At 38.3% G+C, this 16,891-nt stretch overlaps 1 protein-coding gene across 1 annotated transcript in view; it reads right to left on the minus strand.

Moving 5' to 3' along the window:
* The window catches only part of PDE11A (phosphodiesterase 11A), a 435,243-nt gene that overhangs the window by 243,452 nt on the left and 174,900 nt on the right, over window positions 1–16,891 (minus strand). The window contains exon 5 of the mRNA XM_019021629.4: window positions 3,968–4,032. Within this exon, the coding sequence (XP_018877174.2) occupies window positions 3,968–4,032 (65 nt within the window). The remainder of the gene's footprint in view (window positions 1–3,967; window positions 4,033–16,891) is intronic.

The following is a 16,891-nucleotide window of genomic DNA, read 5'->3' on the forward strand; positions in this document are numbered from 1 at the left end:
ACAAGGGACTAGGGTTCTTATGCTACACTACATAGGAGAAATGCTTAAGCAGCCAAATATATAAATTATAACTATTAATGTGACTCTATTTATTTAAAGCCGTAGTCTGGAGGCCTGGTGAAATCTGGTTATGTTTGTATTATATTTTTAACCCACTCCCACCACTGTTCATTGCCCTTGAGATCCTTGAGGACAGAGACTGCTTTTAATTTTTAAAAAATCTCTGTAGCCCTATCACCTAGCAGAGGACTCAGCACAGAGTAGGTACTCAATATATGACTGTTGAAGGAAGGAATAACTGCCTCCAAGCAACAAATTTAGAATAAACAGATAGAAGTTATAGGAATATAATTCAACATAAAATGCCTTTCTAACTACTAGAACCCCTTATAAATGCAAGAAGTCTATCACGACATAGTGAGAATCCTGTCACTAGAGGTGTTGCCAATGATACCCCGGAAGAGGAGCACACTTCATGGAGGGAGATGGATTGAATCATTTCCAGCTCTTGAATTGATTGGTACTCATTGCATGGAGACCAACAGGAGACTAGCTATGACAAAGCAGTGAAAGACACTAAGCAGAAGTGATGAGTCAGCAAAACTGGTTTCTATTTAAAAATGGCTTCAAGGACTATCTATAAAAATCAGCAAGCCTCAAACCAGAGTTCATCAGAATTGAAATAATACCCTGAAACATTGTTACAAGGAGCCATAGAAATTGTCTTCTAAAAACTACACTATTATAACTCTGACTGATGTTCAGAGGACTAAAGTATCTAATAGACATCATCTATAGTGATGATGTTAAATGATGAAAGGTTAAAGGAAAGATCAGACTGTGAGATCAAGCTGTGATTTTTAGACTCATAGCCCATTTCAATGTCCCTTCCGTGTCACTGGTGAAGTAAATTCTGGAGTCACTTGTCTTGGTTCTTTTAACTTCCAATAAATGACTGAAGGAACTCAGATCTACACGAGGAGAATTACTGGACAATGATGGAAAGGTCTTCTGAGATAAATGAACATTCTACATTAATTTAAAAGCCATAAATAGAATGATGAATAGGACTATCTCATAATGTCAAAGTTCAAAGGCACTTTTCAAATGTCTCTTTAAAGAAAACCTGACCTTTCTTTCTGTCTTTTATTATCAGAAAGTTTGCCAAGAGCAGTCTAGGTCTTGGGTCATTTCATTTTGACATGGAAGTTCTCTCACGATTAAAAATAATAAAAAAACAGAAGTATTTAACTCTGAAGTGACCATGAGAACATGTTCAGCAGTATAAAAAATAACAATATTGAAGCATTAGGACTTCAAAGGTTGTGTTTTAATAACTACATAAAGCTTCCCCCTCTCATATATGAGAGATATAACTTATATGAGGTCATGAATAGCTAAAGATATCAGCATGAATAGATATTTTTCTATCGTATTTCATGTTGTTTTATAACATTCTATTTAGGAAAATTGCTGAGTATACTACTAGTAACTTTCTATGCTAAATATCTTGGTTAGGTATAGATTAGCTGGCATTAAATATAGATGTGAACATAAACACATTTTTATGAATATAAAACCTCTTACCAAAGACCTCTTTTTCCCATTTCAATTTCCATTTTAAGGTATTATTAACAGTCAGTAAAATTCACCCTTTTTTAGGTAAATTTCTCCAAGTTTTGACAAATACAGTTGTATAATCACCACTGCAAGCAAGATATAGCGTGGTTCCATCACAACCCTCTACCCCTTTGAAGTCAATCCCTCTCTCCATCTCCTGTCCCTGGAAATGAACTGATTTACTTTCTCTTCCTATAATTTTGATGTTTTAAGAATGTCCTGTAAATGAAGTTATATAGTATGTAGCAAAGGCCCCTTTTAAACCTCATGCACTTGATAAAAAATAATTTACTTTTTATTTTTACTTACTGGTTTCTATTTCCTGAATTTAAAGGCAATAATGGATATAAAAATCAAATTACTCTTGAGTATTACATCTTGAAATAGGTAATTACCCAGAGGGCCTTTAGAACATATAGACCTTTAGGACTTCACTTCCGAAGTACTGAATCAGAATCTCTCAGTGTATGTTCTGAGAATTTAGTTTCTACTAAACTTTCTAAGCCTGATTCTGACTGACCCATTAGATTTGGGAAACATTAACCTGACAGGTATTCACTAGATGAGATCAACAAGCAGATTTTAAATGACGTGTGGCTATGGAATCAAAGTTCAGAGGTTGGGAGAGTCTTATCTAAGTGACCTTGTCCTTGGTGGCTACCACTTGCTGGTTGCAGGGCCTCAAACAAGTTACTTAAACTTGATGAACCTTGGCTTTCTCCTTTATAACATGGGGGGAATGCCTACTTCAAAAGATTGTTTGGGGGATTAAATGCTTATAAATCATTTAGCATACTACATGGAACACATAACAGTCAAATAATGGAGGTTGCTCATATTTTAGTATCAATATCTTCATCATTGTCATCATCATCATACTGCCCTGAGTGCTTTATGATTCCTTCTCCATGTCTGCATTTTGGTTAATTTCACTATTTTTTAACCCTTCCTCTAGAGGCAACCAAAGAGAATTTTTGTAGCAACACAGCTATTATTCAAGGCAGTAAAAAGCTAAGAGAAATTCACTGATTGCTTGCAGTCTTCACTTCTATCCTGTTATAGCCTCAAAGATGCCAATGAGAACAAGAAGTGAATTACTGGAAACTCTCTCAGTCTTTTTTCCAAGGGGATGTTATTGGCCAAGTATGGACAAACAAGAGGGAGGAAGAGAAACAAAGAGCAAAAATAAAGTAAAAAATTAGGCTGTCTGTACAGCTAAGATATATCTAAAATTTTCCTTTTTTTATTGGAAGATTTAGTCAAATATGTGATGTGAAAAGAAACTGAAACTGTTGGCTTAACGAAAACAGGTTTGCTCCAGTACTATTCCATATTAACTTACCTAAATAACTTGGATTCAAAGTTCAGAAGTCAGCAGAGTATCTTAAGATTTATTTCAAAACATTACAAGGTGGCCGGGCACAGTGGTTCGCACCTGTAATGCTAGCACTTTGGGAGGCCAAGACGGGCAGATCACTTGAGGTGAGGAGTCCGAAACCAGCCTGGCCAACATGGTGAAACCCAGTCTCTACTAAAAATACAAAAATTAGCCAGGTGTGGTGGCACGCCCCGGTAATCCCAGCTACTCAGGTGGCTGAGGCAGGAGAATTGCTTGAACCTGGGAGGCAGAGGCTGCAGTAAGCCAAGATTGCACTGCTGCACTCTAGCCTGGGCAACAGAGCGAGACTCCACGTTAAAAAACAAGACAAACAAACAAACAAAAATTTACAAGGTTCAGGGAAAAGAGAAAGCTAAAGGCAACATTTTAATCCTATTACAAGTACTAAAAGTTGGCCCTAAAAACTGATTGCAAGCTAGACGTATATGCATTTATTTATTTATTTATTTATTTATTTATTTATTTATTTTTATTTTATTTTTTTGAGGCGGAGTCTCGCTCTGTCACCCAGGCTGGAGTGCAGTGGCGCAATCTCGGCTCACTGCAAGCTCCACCTCCCAGGTTCACTCCATTCTCCTGCCTCAGCCTCCCAAGTAGCTGGGACCACAGGCACCCGCCACCATGCCCGGCTAATTTTTTTTTTGTATTTTTTAGTAGAGACGGCATTTCACCATGTTAGCGAGGATGGTCTCGATCTCCTGACCTCATGATTTGCCCGCCTCAGCCTCCCAAAGTGCTGGGATTACAGGCTGAGCCACCGTGCCTGGCCGTATATGCATTTATTTTTAAGGTATAGTTTTAATTTAAGCCCTGAAATACAGAAGAGTCATGATATTTGGTTGTACTTGCTAATATAAAGAACTACTACTATCTTCTAAGAATTATGCAATGCTGCTAACACCAAGGACAAAAGAACATCAAAAGACACATGAACCCCACAAGCCCTACCTGTTCTCAGCATCAGCACTGCACTTTGGGGACATCAATTCAAAGGATTTGGTAAATTTCACCACCTGTCGCATAGAAAGATAATAAATCCAGGTCAATTAAAGCTTTATTGCAGTTTAAAATAATGTAATAAACATTGTCATCTTTATAATGATTATAATACTTGGAGATTATAGAGAGATTTTTAAGTGGAGAAATCCCAAGACAGAGTAGAAGAGGAGAATCCCATCCTACATCTTGTATCTTATTTCTTACAAAGCATACATTGTCAAAGTTTTAATACATTTCACTAAACATGTGCATATTTTTACAATTAGGTGTACAATGAGCTATGGAGGTCAGGTAAAGGAAAATCTCATTTGAATACTTAAAAAGAAAACTGTTCTTTTAACAACCCAATCAACAGCAATAAGAGACCCAGGTAGGGACAGAACACCCCTCAAAGAAGATGCCCTCTGTCAACCCCAGGCTCCTGAAGTTAGCTCATCTTTAAGCTTGGCTCATCATTGTTCTCAGGTGAGCTTCGTGGTACCACCACCTAAAGGGTAAAGAAGAGGAAGCCACCTTATTCAACAATCATTCTTGTGTGGACGCTTCCTGTCTCACCTCTCCAGTGAAACTAGCATACCAGTGCGAGAGTTGACCAAGGCTTATGTTGAGGGGGAATTTATGGGAACAGAAAATGTCAATGTAGTTTTTCTTATTATTAGCTAATATTGAGTTTACACTGTAAACCAGGCCCTACAGCAGAAGCTTTTCTGATTATTTCTTTATTATAAATCTAAAGTAGAGAATTTTATACTCAGTCTATAGATGAGGAAACTAACCCCTAATTTTTAAAAAGACTTACTCAGTTTCACACAATTAAATAAGGCAACTGGCATGAAAGGAATTCTCTCTGATGCTAGAGTGCTAGCTCTTTCAACACTACAAATGTTGAGTGAGAAAGGCACTATTTCTGGCCCTTGTAGGGGTGGACGGAAACCTTTCCTTCTACCCTCTGAAGGTTTGCTGAAATAAACTGAAAATAGATTAACAGGAGAACAAGCATACAAATTTACTAATATGCAGAAGCACAGAAGCCATATAAAGTATGAGACTCAAAGGAGGGCCAGATGGTTGAAGCTTAAATAGCATCCTCTTCATAGGGGAGACGGATGGGGGATGTAGGCAATTTTGAGGGGTAGAAAAAAATTTCAGAGGAATTAAATGAGCCCAAAGAACAGACAATGACCAGGGACAAAGTTTCTCTGAGCTCTGGAGGAGGTGGGAGGAAGGTAAGGGGTGGAACTTCACTGTGAACAAAGGTTATCTTTTTTTTTTTTTTTTGGACAGGTTCTCACTCTGTCGCACAGGCTGGAGTGCAGTGGCCCAATCTTGGCTCATTGCAGCCTCCGCCTCCCGAGTTCAAGTAATTCTCCCACCTCAGTCTCTCAAGTCGCTGGGATTACAGGGGCGTGTCATCATGCCCAGCTAATTTTTGCATTTTTAGTAGAGACAGGGTTTCACCATGTTGACTAGGCTAGTCTTGAATTCCTCACCCCGGATGAGGCACAAGCCTTGGCTTCCCAAAGTGCTGGGATTACAGGCACGAGCCACCGCATCTGGCCAAAGGTTATCTTATTATGCAGATAAAGTCTCCCGGGTAATCTCTCAGAGTGCCCTCAGAAGAACAGATGGAAAGTCTGTCTGGGCATGGGGACATTCCTCAGTCTTCCTTTCTGTGATATGCGAATAATATTCTGTGGTTAATAAAATTTCAGGGAGGGGATGGAAGAGAGTTCCATCTTGTACTTGTGAGGAGGAACAAGAAAAGGTTAGAAAGTTCTTGGCTCTGAGGGGACTCAGTTCTAAGGCCTTTTAATTTCCTTTAGATCAACGTGCTCAGTATGCCAAGGCACCATGCTTTGAAGTCTCCTTTTCTGAGCCCCAATACCCTCTTTTGACAAGATATACCACATGATAGAAAAACAAGCCCCTATAGTGAAAGGAGTCCATCTGAATGTCATAGAATGCTTCCAAGGTTGACATTTAGATTTTCCTTAGCCATAGGCAGTCATGCTTCAAAGGCCTTTTAAATTAACCACTTACAAGGAATTGATGAGCACCTGAGAAAATGATTTGGAAAATAGGAATAGATTAAATATTAAAACAGCTTTATCAGTGAGGTAATGAACTCAAGCTAGGCAAATGCAACATTAGGGAAAAAATAGAAAAGAAGGGCTCATCACAAAGAAAATTCTGTGTGACCAGATGAATGTAGGGCAATGACAATAGCTCAACTGCAAGGAAATACCCTTGACAACTATAGAAGATATTTCATTTCATATTGTAATATGAATTAAGCCTCTACAGAATCACTAATTGTGGCAAATTTTATTTTCCAAAGATGGTCACAACAATATCTTCTATCCCATATTCTTCTCTTCCATGTAACCCTGCCACTTTCCTACCAAGTGGTAGGATCTACGTCCTCTCTCCTTAAATCCGGTGGGCTTCTGAAAGCTTCAACAAATAGAGCATATGGAAGACATGCTACATGCCTTCCAAGGTTGTTGTAAAATGCAACACAGCTTCTGCCTTGCCTGATGAAATATGTGTGCTTGGAGCCCTCGGTCACCATGCAAGAAGTGCAACTACCCTGAGGCCACTATGCTGAAAGGGAGACAAACCACATAGAGAGGACATTTTCCTGCAAATGAGGGATTTTTCACACATTATAAACAATCCTTTATGCATGTATCAACACTTACAACATCCCAGAAGATAGATTTTATCCTCATTTTATTGACAGCAAATTAAGGCTTAGGGGGTTAAGTGGTTTGCTGGAAGCCACACAAGCAGGAAATTGCAGAACCGAGATTTGAACCACGTTGTTCTGATTCCACAGCTCCAGTGATACCACTTCTCACTGCTTTAATAAGCAAGAGCAAGTGTTATTGCAGCAGCAAATTATTTGGATATGACTCCTTCAAAACCAGAATAAACTCTACTTTTATTTACTAATTCTACAAATATTTATTGAGTACCTCCTATATGCCCAAATTTGAGTAAACACAGACTAAAAAGTAACTTGAAGTAAAACACTTGGCTTGGTATAAGATTAATCATATTATCAATAAACTGTTAATTGTTTCTGCATTTCAAAATTGAGCAGGACATTTTTTTAATTCCTGATCTGATAAATGAGATTAAATTCTCCAATATTACTAAGAATGCTTCCTTTGGCCTACTTCTTACTATTGATTAGAATAATTTACAGCGTGGTAAGAGTAGATGTTACTTTCTGCAAATCTGATAGCAATACAAATAAATTTTATCCAAGTAAAGATGCAAATGATTTCTGTGCAGGAGAAAAGAAAAGCTCAATGGTTACAATTGTATTATCCTGACTGGTAGTAACCATTTTAAAAAGCTAATCTAGCAATCTTATGCTGGCATTCTTTCAGTGGCTGTTTTATAACCAACTTTGCCACTCTGCGGTTTCTCTTTTTAATGAGTTAAACAAATCTTTGATACATGCTTGCTTTAGATTTCTGCAAGAGTTAAGTTTTTAGCTTTTTGAAAATTATCTTTCAATACAACAAATACGTACTGTCTTATGTGTCAAGCAGTGTAGTGTACAATAGAATTACAAATGTGAAAGTAAAAGAAAATAAAATCTCTGCAGTTATGGAGCTTGCTTTATGGTAGGGAGCTTAATTTGCCCTGGCTCCTCAAAACTAGTGCTCCCTGGAAAAAATAAGTGCACTTCTGGTTTCACATCTTAAGAAAACAAATGTGAGAAATGTCCAGAGAATGAAAGAAAATAACGATCTTTTAAAAATATTTTTTCCATCTGAGGAATAGCAACTGAGGGATATAAGAAATGGAATAGGAAATAATGGCGTTTCAAAGCCATAGAACCTGTAGATCTACAGAGAATGGATAAGATACATACATCTCTTAATGAAATGACAGGATGTTTGAACTCTTGTAAAAGAAGTTGGAGAAACTACTAAAAGGAAAAAACACTTTTTTCTAAAATGTTAGAACATCTTACTCCAACATAAATTACAAGCTGAAAAGAAAAATAGGGACAAAACTTTTATTTGTTTTGTTTTCTAAATTCATTTTTAATGTATAATGGGAAAGTCAAGGACTATGTATCCTTCAACTTCAGCATTCCATAGAATGCATTAGCTGTGTCCTCCAGTAAAATGGCTTATGGTGCCATGATCAAAGTCAGACACTGTATTCATGAACCATGATTGACCTTGCATGTAGGAAAGAACTGAACCTTCCCTAAAGAGAGGTCTGGCCTTTGTCCTTGGCTCCTGAGAGATAATCTCTAAACCCTTGGAATGCCTGATTAATGTGCAAAGAGTAACAGTGTGATTTAGAATGGGGGCTTCAAGCCACACCAACAATATGATTTGGGTGGGAGCTTTGGGACACATGGTATCAGTTGACCACTGGAGGAAAGGAGTCAGAGGTCAGCCGCATGGGCAGGTCAACCCTATTTTTGTGATCAAGCCCCAATAAAGACTCTAGACACTAAGGCTCAGGCCCCGGTTGGCAAAATTTCATGCATCTTGTCACACATGATAGCCAGGAGACATTGACACTATCCATGACTCCATGAGCAGAGTCCACATATGGAATTTTCCTAGACTCTGCCACATGCTAATGTTAATCTGTATGATTTCCTGTAGTAAACTGTAACTGTGAATGTAACAGCTTTCACTGAGTTCTTTGAGCCCTTCTAGCAAATTAGTGAAACTTAGCATGGTCTTGGGAACTCCAAAACTCACAAATGGTGTCAGGAGTGAGGAAAGTATTGTAGACTATGTTCCCTAACTTTACACTTATATCATAATTCTTAGGTTCCTGTGTCTTTAGAAGAAAAATGAAGATACTAATCTTCATTAGTGTCTTTAGAAGAAAAATGAAGATACTGATGTTTACTGATCTTTGGTTAAATATTGATTATCCAGTGTGTATAAAGTACTGGATAGCATAGGGAGATACCAAAGAAATAATAAATAAGGTCTCTAACCTTTTAAGACTTAACATTTGTGATGGTTAATTGGTATGTGTCAACTTGACTGGGCTAAGGGGTGCCCAGATAGCTGGCAAAACATTATTTCTGGGTGGTCTGTGAAGTGTTTCTGGAAGAGATTAGCATTCAAATCAATAAATTGAGTAAAGAAGATTGTCTTGAGCAATGTGGGTGGGCATTGTCCAATCCACTGAGGGCTCAGATAGAAAGGAAGAGGAACGGCAAATGTGGTCTCTTTGTTTGAGCTAGGACATCCATTTTTCCCCTGTCCTCAGACACTGGGACTCCTGATTCTCTGGTCTTTGAACTCAGACTGAATTACATCACCAGCTTTCCTGGTTCTCTAGCTTGCAGACAGTAAACTGTGGGACTTCTTAGCTTCCATAATTATGTGAGCCAATTCCTAGAATAAATATCTTTATCTCTATCTATCTATCATCTGTCTGTCTGCCTATCTATCTATCTATCTATCTATCTATCTATCTATCTATCTATCTATCTATCTATCCAGTCTCCCATTGGTTCTGTTTCTCAGGAGAACCACAACTACTGCAACATTTTAAAGAAGAAAAATTTAAAGTACAAGGTGAGTTGACCTCTGAGGTTAGATTCACAGCCAAATTGACCCTGAGTCATCAGATTATTTGGCAAGGCAATATACATGTGGCATTAGTCCGTGATGAGGGCAGCAAGATGAACAGTTGAGAAGTAACATAATTCTGGAGATGTAAATTCATCTGCCAGCCTCTCAGTCCTCAAAAGCAGGATTGGGCAAAGGATGGCCCATGGGCCATATCTGGCCTACCACCTGTTTTTATTAATAAAGTTTCATTGCAACAAAGCCATACTCATTAATTTAAGTATTGTCTGTGCCTGCTTTCTACTATAACAGTAGAGTGAATAGTTGCAATTGAGATCGTGCAGGCCACAAAGCCTAAAATATTTAGTAGACAGACCTTTATTTTTAAAAGTTTGCCAACTTCTCTGGTGTAGAGCCATTTCTAGGCCAGATCAGTTATTTTTGCTAAATTGTTAATGGCTAATGATAGGTTAATGTATTAATATTCCCATATAATATAGCTATATTCAGAAAGAGGATTCTTGGAGTCATAATCTTTTAATTTAAAACAGTATTGCAATGATAGAAATTTTAGGCACCAGGGTAAGTGGTAAGAGATATACTTGAGGATATATCCCCAGTTGGCAGGGGACAGTTCCACTCCAATTAAGCCTGTTGCCCAGGGACAATTATTAATAGTGCCCACTTTCACACTCACAAGTGTCTTTGAATAGCAAATTCTAGGCAGGCAGGCCATTGGCTGCTCCTCAAAGCATCAGACAACTTATATTTTTAAAAAGAATTGAAAATATAATGCATTCAAATAGAAAATTGTTTATACTCAGATACCTGGGTTAAAAAATAAAACAGCAAAAACAGCTTAAATATTTGGATATAATTTAACGGGATATATAGAATGACATTGCAGAAATTATGACCAATACCAAATAGGTGAAGGCATAAATAAAATAGAATAGAATTTATGCTTTATTCCTGACTTGGACCAATTATATAATTCTTAGTTTTATGAATTTTAAAAGTTTACTACCTAAATCCAACTTTGATTTTATTATACATTTACTAAATGAACATGGATTAAATAAATTAATATACACACACTAAGTAAAAAAGAGAATCTTATAAGGGAAATATCAGAAGTGGTTTCTAAATCAATGATACTAAACAACTGGTTTCAAGCTTCCTTTGCTGCTGATCAGCCCTGATTATTGCACCCTGGGGAAGGGAGTGTACCTGCCAAGTGAAGTAAACAAAACATCTCCCTGCTTGTTCTTTGGAAAAGATCCATGGACAGAAGTCTTTCTGATTTGGATATTTATCAAGTGCTAGTTGGTCTGGCTTCTCTCTGTTCTTTTAACTTAAAAACAAGTTAAAAAAATAAAAACTATACTCAAATAGATATTCCGGGCACCAAAATAAAAATTATCTACTAAGTAATCATGATTTTTGTTTTCTAATTTTCTGAATCTCTATTTTTCTATAAGAGGACTACTCAAAATGGCAAAAGAATGAATTAAATAGGCCAAGTGTGGTGGCTCACACCTGTAATGCCAGCACTTTGGGAAGTCAAGGTGGGTAGATAACTGAGATCAGGAGTTCAAGACCAGCATGACCAACATGGTGAAACCCTGTCTCTACTAAAAATACAAAAATTAGCCACGCATGGTGGCACGCACCTGTAATCCCAGCTACTCAGCAGACTGAGGCAGGAGAATCGTTTGAATCTGGGAAGTGGAGGCTGCAGTGAGCCGAGATGCACCACTGCACTCCAGCCTAAGTGACAGAGCAAGACTCTTTCTCAAAAAAAAAAAGAAAGAAAAAGAATGAATTAAACAATCATCTCTTACTACGCTTCTTAATAAATCTCTCACTTATGCCAATTTACTCTAATCATTTATTCATGCAGTCAGCATTTATCAAATACTTAGTGCACCAAGCACTGCTATAGGCTCTATAAACACCAATGGGCACAAATCATATCCTATCCTTGAGAAACTCACAACACAGTACAGAGGAGGAAACAGTTCACAAATGTTTCACCACAATGTATGTCCAAAATGCTACCAGTGCACAGAGGAAGGTGTTAAGGAAGTCTTCATGTGAACTGTGTGATGAGCAGGAACGCTCTAGGCTGACAAGTGGGGGAAGTTTCCCAGGCTGAGGGAACAAATCAATTCGTTCTGGGAGAAAATAGAGAACTCTCAAAAGAGTTTAACTGAACATAATTCAATAAAGGGGCAAGCTATAGAAGTGTGGGTAGGGTGAAAAGAACCCAATAAGGAATGGTGAGGCACCCAGGCACTAGCAACTTTGGAAAGCAGTTAACACTCCTAGGTCTGAGGTTACACAAGAGGGAGGGAGGGGAGAAGGGAAGAGTGATTTTGAGATCCTGGAGGTGATTTTGATATCCATGTGAAGAGAAGCCATGGAAAGATCTAGCCACCCCTAGAACTGGTAAACAAGGAATAAGGAAAATAACTACACCCAATGTCTTTCACTCCTCTGGCCCTTAAATCTTCTGCTCATACCTTCTATTTGTCAAACCCAACTGGCAGCCAGAGGACAAGAGAGCCCAAGTGGTGTGGTAAGCAAAGATCAGCCCTCAAGGGCACTGAGGTAAAGATAGAAAGACCAACCATAGGTAGTTGGGGAGTGGAGAGGTTCCAGAGAGTAGCCAGTAGAGTTCACAATGTTGAACTTTACCTGAGCTCTGTGCTCCCCCGAAATAGTAATGATAAAGAAATCTCCCTATCACTGTTCCAGAATTGGCTATCCTCAACAGACCACTCTGCCCTAGCACATTTCAAAATAAGACGTTTCTCCATCCTTCCGCATGACTCCTGTAAGGCTCATGAATGATATGGGTAACTCCCTTGTCTATATGTTTCTGTGAAACCCCATCTTTTTCTTTGAGATGTTCACCATTAATGAGCATTCTCCCTATTGCAATAGCCAGATGAAATGATCTTCGTTGTCTGGTGCATTTTGTCTTTCACTGGGACTATTTGCACAAAGATATGCATCTTTTGTGCTAATAGGCTAGTACATGCTTAGGCTGACCATGGGGAGGTGGGGTAGAGGTGAAGTAAAGGATAGAGCAAGGCTGAGGACCGGAGAGGAGAACCGCAAGTTAAGTTAGAAGCAGAAGTGATGGGCCTTGAATGTTGGGTAGTGTGAGCATTATTATACAAGCAATAGACAACTACCAATGTTTTGAATCATAGGAGAGGCCAGTGCATGTTTAAAAAGAAGCAGTAATTGATTGAAAAGAAGAGTGCCCTGTTTGCAAGCAAGAAATGAGTCAGGAAAAAAATGTCCTAGTGAGAAATCAGTAAAGACACAGTGAAGAAGGTGGTAGAAAGAGTGAGAAGGAAGGGCTAGAAATGATGTTTCAAGGTAGAAGCAACAGATCATAGACACAAGTGAATGTAGAATAGTGAGAATGACTTAGAAACTACTCTATGGTTTTTAGCTTGAGTTACTAAATGGTGAAGGTTCTATTGGCTAAATAGGAAATATCAGAGGTGGAGAAGATTTGGGATGGGATGTAATGGAGATGGACAGTGGGGTTAGGGGTTCAGTAGTTGGAGATTATATAAATATATATATGCATACATATGTTTATTTAACATATAAATGATTAATGATGTGAGTTGATTTACTATATTGATATACAGTTATTAATAAAATGAGTTAATATGTATGAACAGGTAATATGACACATTAATGATGTGAGTGTGTGTGTGTGTGTGTGTATATATATATAGTAGTATATATGCACATTTTTTCAGTTAATATAATTGGCCCTCTTTATCCATGGGTTCTGCATCCACAACCAAATGCAGGTCGAAAATACAGCATTCAGGGCAATGTGAAACCTGCAGATACAGAAGGCTGACCTTTCATATCTGTGGGTTCTGCAGGGCTGACTGCAGGACTTGAGTGTGCATAGATTTTGGTATCCATGCGCTGTCCTGGAACCAATACCCCACAGATACTGAAGGATGATTGTGTATATAACAATAATAGTTTGGGTAATCATCAGAGGATTTTTTTTTAAAATACTCTCCACTTTGCACACTAGAAAAACACTTGGAGCAAAAATCAAACTGAATTTAAGTGGGCTTCTTTATAGGGAGAAGGAAAATCAAAGACGGAAAGGTAGGGAAATGGAAAATAAGTGATACAGAAAGCAAAGGCTGAGGCAATTTTTGCAACTCACTTGAGAAGGAGGGCACTGAATTACGGACTGCCCCAGAACAATCGGAGGATGCTCGCCCCATCTCTTCCCCTTGAGTGTAGGATTCAGGAAGAGCATCTAGTTCATTGGCTTAATTGTATGTACATTTACGTAAGGACCAAGGACCTAAGGAGGATATAAGAAAACAAGTGTGCCTAGCTAGCTTATGCTTCACAGTTTTGTAAAGAAACTCCAGACACTAGCCAGGTATTTATAAGCTTAGTTAGAAAGTACTTCATAGAGTTCTTAACAACGAAATAGCTGCCAGCCATCAGGATGATACATGAGAAGAGAACACTTGTAAAAACTAGGACTTGAGACAGTGCCTTAGGACATAAGATTAAAATGTCTACATTCACTTTCCTTGACTACACACAAAAATAAATAGAAATAATAGTAAATGCATGAGCTGGAAAGAACTAAGAGAAGTGATAGGAATTGCTTAGACAGGTGCATAGGATGGAATAACAGTAAGCAGGGAATATTCAGTTCAAGGAGCTAAATAGTTCCTAATGTTAACAGCAGCAGCCAGCTATGGAGCAATCTTTCCTTCTTCCCAGTCTAATGGAAAATGCCATTGACAAAATCACTTAAAATCAATGGACTGAAACACTTAAGAGAAGCAAAAGGGGGCAAAATATTAATTTTGTCAGAGAAAGGGCTAGAACAGCATTCCTCATTTCTATTTTTGGCATCCATTCAGTAAACTGAACAGTTTACACCTGAGTGCCTGGCTTAAAGACCACAAATGCAGTTTCTAAACACAGAGTTAAGATCTTGGTGAATCAAAGCTTCTACAACCAGAATTAATTTTTTCTCCCTTATTCCCTTCAAATATAAAGGCCATAAAACATAAATTTGCAATGAGCAGTTTTTTTTAAGTATTAGAATCACAAAATACAAATAGAACTTTTGTTTTCAGGAATTATTCTAATAAAATAGAAATAAAACTTACTTTTGGAGGGAGAAACTTTTATTTTCCTGAAATGATACTGTTTTGTTTTCTAATTATAAAAGTAGTGTACAGAATGCCAGTAGAGATGGTGCTATAAGTTCATGCTTTTACACATCTGATCTCTTCCAAAAACAGAGCAAAGACTGATAAAACACAGAGGAAATCAGAAAGACATTTAGAGACTGAAAGGAAGAGAGAAGAAAAGGAGAAGGGTAGGGAGGAGAAGGGAAAGGAGGGAAAAGATCTCTAAAGTCACAAGCCTGAAGACATGTAGGCCTGCTGAACTCCAAGTCCAGAAACAGGCTGGCAGTGATGGTCGGAATTTCAGCTCCTGCTGGGGTGTGGGGAACAGGTGACCCAGCTTCACCCCAAGAAACTGAACCAAGCTGCCTCTAGCTTGGTGTAATATTACTACACAGCAGGAAATCTGAGCCACCAGAATAAGTCTTGGTTTTTGATTAGGGGTCAGGAAGCTGGGCAAACTATTAGACAGGTAGGAAAGAGGGCAAGAGAGAAAGAAAGAAAGCAATGGCATAAGCAAACAAACAAAAACACTCTCCCATCAAAATCAGCTGCAATCTCAAATTCAAAAACACATAATTAATACAAACAACTAAATCAACAACCTACATAATTGGACAAAAAATATTGAAGAATCTGTTAAGCTAAAAATTTGAACACACCCGTAATCAGAGATTGATAGATGAAGAATAGAAAAGTATGAAGAATATAGATGACTTGGACAACATTTCATTCTTGATTAACGGGGTCTTAGGAAACGTCAGCTGGACAAGCCGTTAAAAAAAAAAAAAAAGATTTTCCTCAGCTGGGTGCGGTGGCTCATGCTTGTAATCCCAACACTTTGGGAGGCCAAAGTGGAAGGATTTCTTGAGCACAGTGGTTTGAGACCAGCTTGGGCAACTAGTGGAACCTCATTTCTACAAAAATTAGCTGGATGTGGTGGTGTGCACCTGAAGTCCTAGCTACTTGAGAGGCTGAGGTGGGAGGATCACTTGAGCCTGGGACGTCAAGGCTGCAGTGAGCCGTGATGGTGCCACTGCACTCCAGCATAGGTGACAGAGTGAAACCCTGTCTCAAACAAACAAACAAACAAGCAAACAAACAAAAAGGATTTTGCTCCCTGAGAGAAAAGAGAGGGATGTGAAAAGAAGTTTTTCTTTCTTCTCCTGGACACAGTTATGTGTGGACGTGCTGCCTAGTGCACTATAAAGGGAAAAGCCAGCTGGTGATGGCCAACCACTGAGACAAGCAGAGGGCAATGGACAGAGCCTGGGTCCCTGATCACATCATCTGGCTGCTGCGTCATCCCCAGAACCACCTCCTGGAGACTTCTAGTCATGTAAGTTAATAAGTGCTCTCAGTGTGAAAGCCACTTGCCCTTGAATACTCTGTTACCTGCAGGAGTCACCCAAATTGATCCATAAATTAGATAAATTTCAATCAAAATCTATACAGAGTTTTCATGGAATTTGCTAAGCTGCTATTAAAATTTTATTGAAGAATGACAGGTCAAGAATAAGCAAGCCAGTTTTAAAGGGGAACAACACTGAGGACTTGGCCTATCAGATATCAAAATGCATTGCAAAATTACAGAAATTCAGATAGATACTGGTGCAGAAATAAACAAATAGACCAGCAGGACAAAATTGTGAGCTCAGAAACAGACCCAGGTATATATGGAAACACTATAATTTTGAAGTGCCACTACAAAGTGGAGGCAAAACAGTTCTAAGACAATTGGTTATACACATACTGCTTTATACTCCACACAAAAACATTCTGGATGGATAAAAAAAGACCATGCATACCAAATGGATGTAAAAAGATATACAATAATGCCATTACAGCTAAAGGTAGATAAAGATTTTTATAACAAAACCCTTAAAGCAAAAATCAAAAAGGGAGGTTAATAAATTTGACACATTAAAATTAAAATATTCCACAAATATACCTGTTGAGAGAGGCAATCCACAAAACCAAGCCATGCATGTCAGGACTTTAAGGCCCTAGTTCAGTTCTCAGGATTGTATTTGCAGTGAGCAAACCTGGGAGATGAAGTAACATCTTTCCACAGACAAACATCAGGCTTG

This window comes from Gorilla gorilla, chromosome 11 (assembly GCF_029281585.2).
Source record: "Gorilla gorilla gorilla isolate KB3781 chromosome 11, NHGRI_mGorGor1-v2.1_pri, whole genome shotgun sequence".
NCBI classification, from domain to species: domain Eukaryota; kingdom Metazoa; phylum Chordata; class Mammalia; order Primates; family Hominidae; genus Gorilla; species Gorilla gorilla.